The sequence below is a fragment of the Nanorana parkeri genome, unplaced genomic scaffold, assembly GCF_000935625.1.
Source record: "Nanorana parkeri isolate BGI_ZX_2015 unplaced genomic scaffold, ASM93562v1 scaffold2772, whole genome shotgun sequence".
NCBI classification, from domain to species: domain Eukaryota; kingdom Metazoa; phylum Chordata; class Amphibia; order Anura; family Dicroglossidae; genus Nanorana; species Nanorana parkeri.
Window position 1 is genome coordinate 50,294 of NW_017309040.1, and position 8,454 is coordinate 58,747.

Consider the following 8,454-nt stretch of genomic DNA (forward strand, 5'->3'; position numbering starts at 1 on the left):
AAATAAAGGACCATGCCATTAAAGCAGCTCACCCCGTGGAAACTTTAGCTTCCCTATCTAGGGGGCTACAGAACTTTACAAATACAGGTTCAGTTTAATATTCATAGGTCGCAGCATGTCAATGTCCAAAGGGCACTCAAGCATTAAACCCTTCATCCCATAAATGTCTGCATAGTGTCCCAACTCCCCCAACTGCAGAGCTATAAAAAGGAGAACTATGGAGCAAGTGTTTCTCCCCCATAGTTCTCCTAAGGCCTGGTTCACACCTGAACGTTTTGTAGCGCGTTCAACGCTCGACGAACGCTCTACAAAACGCTCAAACATCTAAATCCCATTGTATTCAATGGGTCTGGTTCACACCTTGCCGTATTTCCGCCCGTCCCTAACGCGCTACAAAACGGCCCACGCCCGAAGTACATGCACTTCTTTCGGGCGTTTTGGTCTCGCGTTTCCATTGGGATACAGCCAAGTAGCCCTCGGAAACGGGCGTTTGTTGCGCGGTTTTTTTTTAACCGCGAAACGCGCATATTCAATACGCCTAGGTGTGAACCCAGCAGGAGGACAAACTAGCGTCCTCCCGTCACCCAAAGCTCAGTATATAGGGAGCTACAGCTCGCGGTATACTGAGACGCCGTCTCATTACTGCCTGGATCCACCCAGCTGCATTTGAGTGACAGCTGGCTCTGCCTATCTAGGAGGTAGAGCCAGCTGTACCCTCTCCCCCGTCCGTTCCGCCAGTCAGCGCTGGAGGATCGGAGTGGGGAATCCCTGCAGGGAGCCGTGAGTGACAGTCACGGCTCTCTGCAGGGACATGATTGAGAAGTGAATCGAGCGACTCGGTTCTCACTTCCTGATCTATTGAGCCGACCTGTGACAGTCTCATTGTCACACGTCGGCTCGAACTATGAGGCTGAGTGATATTGCATTCCTCATAGTTCTCCTTTAAGCGCAAAAAAAAAAAAAAAAAAAAAAGACACACACCAACACAAAAAGTCCATACCCACCACTATGGCTATTATACGGGATTTATAGAGCGCCAACAGTGTGCGCAGCGCTTTACAATATAAGGAAGACATTACAATCACAATACAAGACGAGATGGTGAGGAGGGCCCTGCCCCTGAGGGCTTACAATCTAAAGGGGAGGGGCCAGTGATACATGAGGGAGCTGTGTGGGGATGAATTGTTTGAGAACGTGATGGTTGAGTGGTTGGGGTGAGGTGGGATAGCCTTAGACGGTTGCCCCTTTGCCATGATGCAACTCTTCCACATTACCTCCAAGAAGTAGAACTTGTCCGCTCCTCCTTCCGAGTATTCCTGAATGGACTCGGTCAGATCTTCTCCATATTCCACCATACAACGGCCTTGGACGTCTTTGAATTCCACAGTGGCCTCTTCATCGCTCCAGTACACCAAGTTGATGTCTGCGTGGTAACTGGCTTTTGAGCCCTTGTGTGTATTTTCTGGCCTGAAATAAAATAGAGGTTAAATGGTGACCCCCATGCTATTGGCAAGAGAACACTCGAGTACCAGAAGCAATGCGTTTAACCCCTTCGTGACTTACGTACATCGCCAGCATCGGGGCTGTTTAAACTTGTAAGGCCGACTTTACAATGGAAGAGATTCTGGCGACTCAGCTGTCGCCAGATCGCTTCTAGAGTCCTGGGGGCGCCCCCCCGCCGTGCTTCCCGGGCTCCTCCTACGGGCCCAGGACGGGTTTCCGTGGTGTCGGCGGGAAGCTGGGGAGGAGATGGACGATCCTCCGTTCGTCGATCCCCCACTCCCCGTTCTATGGGACCCGGGAACGATGCAGATTGCATCACTTCCGGTCCCTGAGCCGTCATTGGTCGGCTCCGGGAAGCCTGCGATCTGCACTTCAATAGCTTATTCTCCAGTGTAAAGGCGAAACTGGGTGTCTTTGGACTCCCAGCATCATCTTAAAGAGTACCTGTCACCACCATCTGCTATCACATGAGGGGGGGCTTGTAAGCACCCCTATGTGATAGCAATCAAAGTAAAAACAAAAAAACTGTTAAATCAATCTAAAAATATATATATATTTTAAAGTCCACCGCGAGTCGCCACATAAACACGCGCCTACGTATGAAAACGACGGACGCGCTACACATGTTGGGTATCGCCGGAGAGCAATAATTCTAGGGCCTGTATTTTTGGTTCTCTAAATTGAAATTGATGACCTGTGGGGGGGGGGGCTTTTAAAGCGTCATCTATGGACTTTTTGGATTACTGACGTTTTGGCGCCATTTTACGGACGCATGCAATGTTGAACGTGGGCATGTTGGGTATTTATGTACTCGTTGTAACCTCATCTTTTATACATTTAACAATAAAAACAAAAAAAAGGGTGTTTTGGGGCATTTAAGTAAATTTCTCAATAATTTCGGGGTTTAAGTTGCGCTAGTATCGTGCAACATAAAAATTTGCAACTGCAAGCATTTTATTCTATAGTGTTTCTGCTAGGGATGCACCGATACCACTTTAAGACCGAGTACGAGCACCGATACTTTTGATCAAGTACTCGCCGATACCAATTACCGATACTTGTTCTTAAAAAGGACAGGTCACATTTTTTCTAAAGCAATACAAACTAATGCTTTGTCACTTTCTTATGATTCATGAGATGGAGCAGGACGCCAGCTTCCCGGCCAATCAGAATGCCGGGCGCTGCGTCATTACACGGCGCCCGGCTTTGCTAGCTTCCTGACCAACCGGGAAGCCGGGCAGCGTGTAATGATGCGCTGCCCGGCTGCCTGATACAGGAAGTATCGGGAAAGGTATCGGAGCATTTGGGCGAGTACAAGTACTCACCCAAATACTCGGTATCGGCACCGATACTAGTATGGGTGCATCACTAGTCTCGGCATTCAGAAAATATATCATGTTGGGGGGTTTTAAGTAATTTCCAGGCCTAAAATGTGGAATATAACATGGGGGCAAAAAAATAAATAAAATGGAAAGGCCTCAGTCATGAAGGGGTTAAACAATGGCCTTTGAACTACAAAAAAATCCCTCCTCTGGTCCCGGCAGTAAACTCACCTGTAGAACTTGTACACCCGCAGCTTGATATCCGACTCGTTGGGTTTCCCATTACTTCTCTTGTTGCAGTAGATCTCCTTAATGCGACCCAGCCTGTAGGGCTCAGGGGCGTCCAAGTTGCTGCCTTTAATATAGTCGGAAGACTTGCGGTAATATTCCGGATACAGCTCTTCATCCACATCCTCCTTTTTATGGGAACGCTTCACAGGGCTGCTTAGCCGAACACTAGAGTAAAAAGGACAGACAAGACAACCCACGGTTGGATTCCAGGTTTGTTCATCGCAGGAGTTGCTAAATAAAACTTTGACCGGCTCCAATCTTCCCACTTTATGGATGTGACGGGACTGAACAGTCACTGGGGCTGCTGGAGGAGCCTCCTTCCAAGAGACTACGGACCTAGGACTATAGAGACCCACCCTTGTTGGGTTGAACTGGGTGTCAGGGGCCCATGGACGGCTGTTGCGGGGAAGCCCGGCCCTACACCCGTCCAATTTCACAATTCAATACCGGCTCCGGAAACCCAATGTTAATGACAATGGTGCACATATCAGCCCTGCCATTCAAGTTATCAGACCAATCCCTGTTTCAAGTCCTCATTTGCATGGCCAAGAGGACCTAAGTGAGGACTAGAGGATACTTTACAATTGACCAATTGGAAGGTGGTCGGGGTGTTCAAACTGCTGTGTGTCCTCCGCCCCATGTTTGAATCAATCTGTTTGAATGTTTTGTTGCTTATGTAATGTAATTTTGTTGCTTATGTAATGTAATTATCTCCTGGGACGTCTGTGTCATTACACATATCAGCCCCTCCCCTTCAAGCTATCGGACCAATCCCTGCTGACCCTGTTTCAAGTCTTCATTTGCATGGCCACACATCAGCCCTCCCATTCAAGCTATCGGACCAATCCCTGCTGACCCTGTTTCAAGTCCTGATTTGCATGGCCAAGAGGACCTAAGTGAGGACTAGAGCAGTGGTTCTCAACCTGTGCAACCTCGGGACCCACATTTGTCCTTGGTCATTTAGTCGCGACCCAAGTCTGCACTGCAATGAAACACTCGGCATTAGGGTACTGCGTGTTCCGGTGCGGGTGTCTGTACTGTGGGTGGGAAGCGTGTTTGGGGTACTATTCAAATGAATGCAACTCCCTGGGCAGTATATTTTGAATGGCTGCTTGGCACAAGAACCGACAGTGCTGCGCTAGGGGAAGGCAGAGGAGCCTCACTTAGAATAGTGGAAGGCATGCGGCGGACCCACTGAACATGGGGTCGCGACCCACCAGTTGAGAACCAAGGGACTAGAGGATACTTCGCAGTTGACCAATAGTAAGGTGGTCGGTTGGGCGGGGCGTTCAAACTTGTGTATAAAAGTGTGTTGTGTGCATCCAATAAAGCCGAGTCCTGTTTGAACTTGTACAGCCGGCCTGTTTGTTCTGAGCGATCACCACTGGATACAAACGGCACAGAGCTGCAGTTCGAATCCCGAATTATCGGACGACCGAAATATCATACGATTGCGGTCTGAAATCTGAGGAGTGCCGGGAGAGTGGGACCGAGCGAGCAAGGGGGCTCGTTACAATGGATAAAACTATATTCTCGCTGGAGTTGGGAATTCGGTTATTGATCAGAGCTACAAGACAAATACCTGAACGAGAAGGCATCTGGCAGGAGCAGTACGCCGTCACCAATCTTGTATTGCAAGCCATTTTTGGTGGCCAAGTTGTAGCAGACTTTACCATCGAAATCTTCAGCGATGTCAAAGACTTTAGGGCTCTCCCTCTGTCTGATCTCGGCTAGCCGGGCACAGCTGGTGCAGAATCTGCAAACAAAATAGAGCATGACAAAGATACTAGACATGTGCGATTCGTTTCGTTACGAAATCCGTACAAATTTTCCTGAAATTCATCAATTCGGAAGCATCCGAATGGCAGTTTCCGAATTTCGCATCCGAAATACGAAATTCCGTTAACGAATTTCGCATCCGAATTTCTTTGAAACGGGAACTAATATCACCCCTGTAAATGAGGTTGAACAACATGACAAGATTTTTTTGCATTACAATACACAGGCAGGAAATACGAAATTCCGTTGACGTATTTTCGTTCAGTTACGAACATTCGTTATATTGAAGGTAAAAAGCAAAGTACATTTATATTGGAGTTGATGGTAGTTTTTTTTTATCTGAAATTTGATTCGGAATCCGTTAACGGAATTCATATTTCGGAAAAAACAAACAACTACCACATCGACTCCAATATTAAGGGTATTTTTGCTTTTTTTTTTTTCTTCAAACTCTTTATTTATAAAGGCAAGCAAGGCACACACCACAGATACAGCCAAGTACAGGATAGGCAGAGTCCTCCGCAGTTACAATCAAAGTACACACCATTGGCAATCAAGTAGATATAGTGCAACAATAATCTCAAACATATATTGTGGGGCCCCAGCAATACCTTGTGAGTTTCATATTTTTAGTATTTTTGCTTTTTATCATCATAACGAATGTTCGTACAGTTACGAAAATGTGCCGAAACTAACGAAAATCCGTATTTCGTACGAATCCCAATTGAGTTTGACACGAAATAACGGATATTCCGAAACGGAACAATTTTTTTGACGGCGCACAAGTCTAAAAGATACCAATACAGGTTCTTAGAGAGTGATCTCCACTCATCCTCATAGCTAGAGCCGACCTGTGACAAAGACGGTCACAGATCAGCTCTATCGGGAATTGATCAGAAACTCCAAAATGATAAGCAAACGTCTATTTATTGACTTGCAACATGACAGGTGTAGCAACAAACGTTTCGTGGGTCGCAGAGGTATGCTTTTGCCTAAGGGGATCTTCTGCGACCCCGAAACGTTTGTTGCTGATACCCGTCATGCTGCACGTCAATAGAAGTTTGCTTATCATTTGAGCGCCGGTATCTCTGCTTTTGCCTGCGATGGTTAACGGTTGCCACCCGCTTGGCTACCGTAGCACCAGCTTCTCGGAGGGTTTTCGCAGTCAGGAGTGCGATGGGACCATTGACTTTGTGATCAGAAACATGCGTGCGATCCGCTCGCTTCCTGATCATCTCCCTGCAGAGTGGTGCCGACAGTCACAGCTCCCCGCAGCGATTTCCCCCCCTGATCCTCCAGCGCCGAGTGGACGGACGGGGGAGGGGGCGGGCACAGCTGGCTCTGCCCCTAGATAGGCAGAGCCAGCTGTCACTCAAGCAGCTGGGTGGATCTCAGTCGTCTGGATACGTCCCGGCTGTGGCTCTCAGTATATGCTGCTATATAGCCTGCTAAATACTGTGCTTTGGGTCACAGGAGGACACTAGTATATGTCCTCCCGTGACCCTAAAGAGAACTATGGGATAAAACACTGACCCCATAGTTCTCTTTTATAGTGAGAAGAAAGCAAAGCATTCAGTACAGGGGAGCGAGGACTCACTTGTGCTTGTTCTCTTCTGCTGGTTGCAGCTTCAGTGGAGTCTCGAAGCGAGCGTACTCTGGATCATACCACAGCTGGTAGAAGTAGGATTTGCCATCATCTTCCACCACATTGGTGTCCTGTTCCATTCCTCCCTGTAAGACATCCCAGATAACTCAGCCAACATCTTAACATATGCAAACTGAGAAGCGCAGCTTTAACTGAATGCAGGCGCACATTTATGGCTCGAACCGATATCATGGGTGGCCCAGCAGAACAAAACCCACTAGATTCCATCTCACCTCCAAGAACCAGTCCTCCGATGGCGTTTTGTAGACCACATTGACCTTCCCATGGATATAGGAGAGCTGCATGTCCTCGCACTCATCCACAAGAAAGAGCTCCAGGGGATCAGATGTGGCACCGAGAACAGTGTCCGAGCCCAGGCAGAACCAGTGAGCATGAAACATCGGCCCATTCATATCTTCCCACATAGATGTGATCCTGTGTGCAAACAAAGAAATCAAGCATCAAGACGCCATTCAGGTGGAGCCCAGCAAAACTAGGACCAAGTTCACCCAAAAGGCAGACCAGACATAGAACGAGTCTGTACAAGTCACATGTGCCAGAGTTCCAGGAAATAAAGGGAGATGGATTCATCTGACCCTAGTAAAAATGGCCGCTGTGAGAATGGGGGAGGTAAAGTAAAAAGATATCCAAAGAATAAAAAGCCAGCAAGTTATCTAGATGTATCCGAGGAGACTGAAATTTCTAAAGGCGATACGAGTCAAGTGCCTCTAAAGCACCGGTGTCCACTGAAGCACAGCCAGGATACCATCTGCATGGCGTTTGCATATTCTCCCTGTGCTTGCACTGGTCTGACAATCCAAAAAGGTATGCTGGCAGGTTTATTGGCTCCTGTCTATACTGGCCCCAATTGTGCACATGCAAGATAAGGAACCTTGAAGGCAGGGACTGAGGTGACCATGCAGTATGTGCACTGCATAAAATTGATGGCACTATATACCTGCCTGCTATAGTTACAGTGTTGACTGGTGAAAGCCATCAGACAATTGTGGCGGCAGCCCTGACTAAGATCTACTGGGTCAGTCAAGACAAAGAATTGAAGGGTAGACTGCCAGGAAGAACATACAAACCTTGCCAGATAGAGGGGCTCGGTGGGATTATCGGGACTCACAGATACACAATCACCCACTTCAAGGATTTCATCATCGATGGACACCTTCAGATAGTATTCCTTCTTCCCTTCAACCTTGAAATGAAGAGACGACGACATCTTAGAGGTTACATATGTGATCCACAGCTCATGGGACATTAGTGACGAGCAGCACGTTGTAGATACAAGACTATGACATTCAGTGACATTCTCCCCTACACTGGTGGTCAGTAGAGAAGAACCTTCATGTATAGATGCTTACGGGGGTCATTAGAGAAGGGCCTTTACACCAGCAGTCAGTAGACGACCGTCCCCCCATTCTAGGACCGCCAGTCAGTAGACGACCGTCCCCCCATTCTAGGACCACCCATGGAGTACTGACAGAGAGCAAGGCTGATAACAAAGTTGGCTTCAGTACAGAATGCAAATCAGTGAACATTTGTGGATCTCTATAGACTAAGCGATGGCGTCACAGATCTAAATGGACAACTGTGCACCGGTCTATTGCAGACATCCAATGCGGTGACACTTGTAAGCCAAGTCTGGTAAGATGAACTTCTGCCAGCTACTGATCCAAGTCACTGTTGCAAGAGAACTTCACATTTCAGCATGCCGCCATGTTCTTTAGGATGCAGCACATTAAGTTCTAGATGCGTTACCTTGACCGGTTTGCCTCGCCAAGAAATGTTCTTCTTCTCCTGTTTCTTCTTCCTTCCCTGAAGGATCTTCTTGGGAGAAGGCATCTCCGGCATGTTGTTATCATCCAATTCTTCATCTTCATCAGCTTCTTTAATAGCCAAGTTTGG

General features: G+C 47.6%; 1 protein-coding gene across 1 annotated transcript in view; it reads right to left on the reverse strand.

The window, feature by feature from the left end:
- The window catches only part of DNMT1 (DNA methyltransferase 1), a 41,285-nt gene that overhangs the window by 12,446 nt on the left and 20,385 nt on the right, over nucleotides 1-8,454 (reverse strand). Inside the window, exons 17-23 of the mRNA XM_018574153.1 lie at nucleotides 8,308-8,454; nucleotides 7,629-7,744; nucleotides 6,774-6,975; nucleotides 6,493-6,626; nucleotides 4,699-4,872; nucleotides 3,057-3,281; nucleotides 1,275-1,467 (exon numbers count right to left, since the gene is read on the reverse strand). The exon at nucleotides 8,308-8,454 is cut by the window's right edge and continues 3 nt beyond it. Coding sequence (XP_018429655.1) covers nucleotides 1,275-1,467; nucleotides 3,057-3,281; nucleotides 4,699-4,872; nucleotides 6,493-6,626; nucleotides 6,774-6,975; nucleotides 7,629-7,744; nucleotides 8,308-8,454 — 1,191 coding nt within the window. The remainder of the gene's footprint in view (nucleotides 1-1,274; nucleotides 1,468-3,056; nucleotides 3,282-4,698; nucleotides 4,873-6,492; nucleotides 6,627-6,773; nucleotides 6,976-7,628; nucleotides 7,745-8,307) is intronic.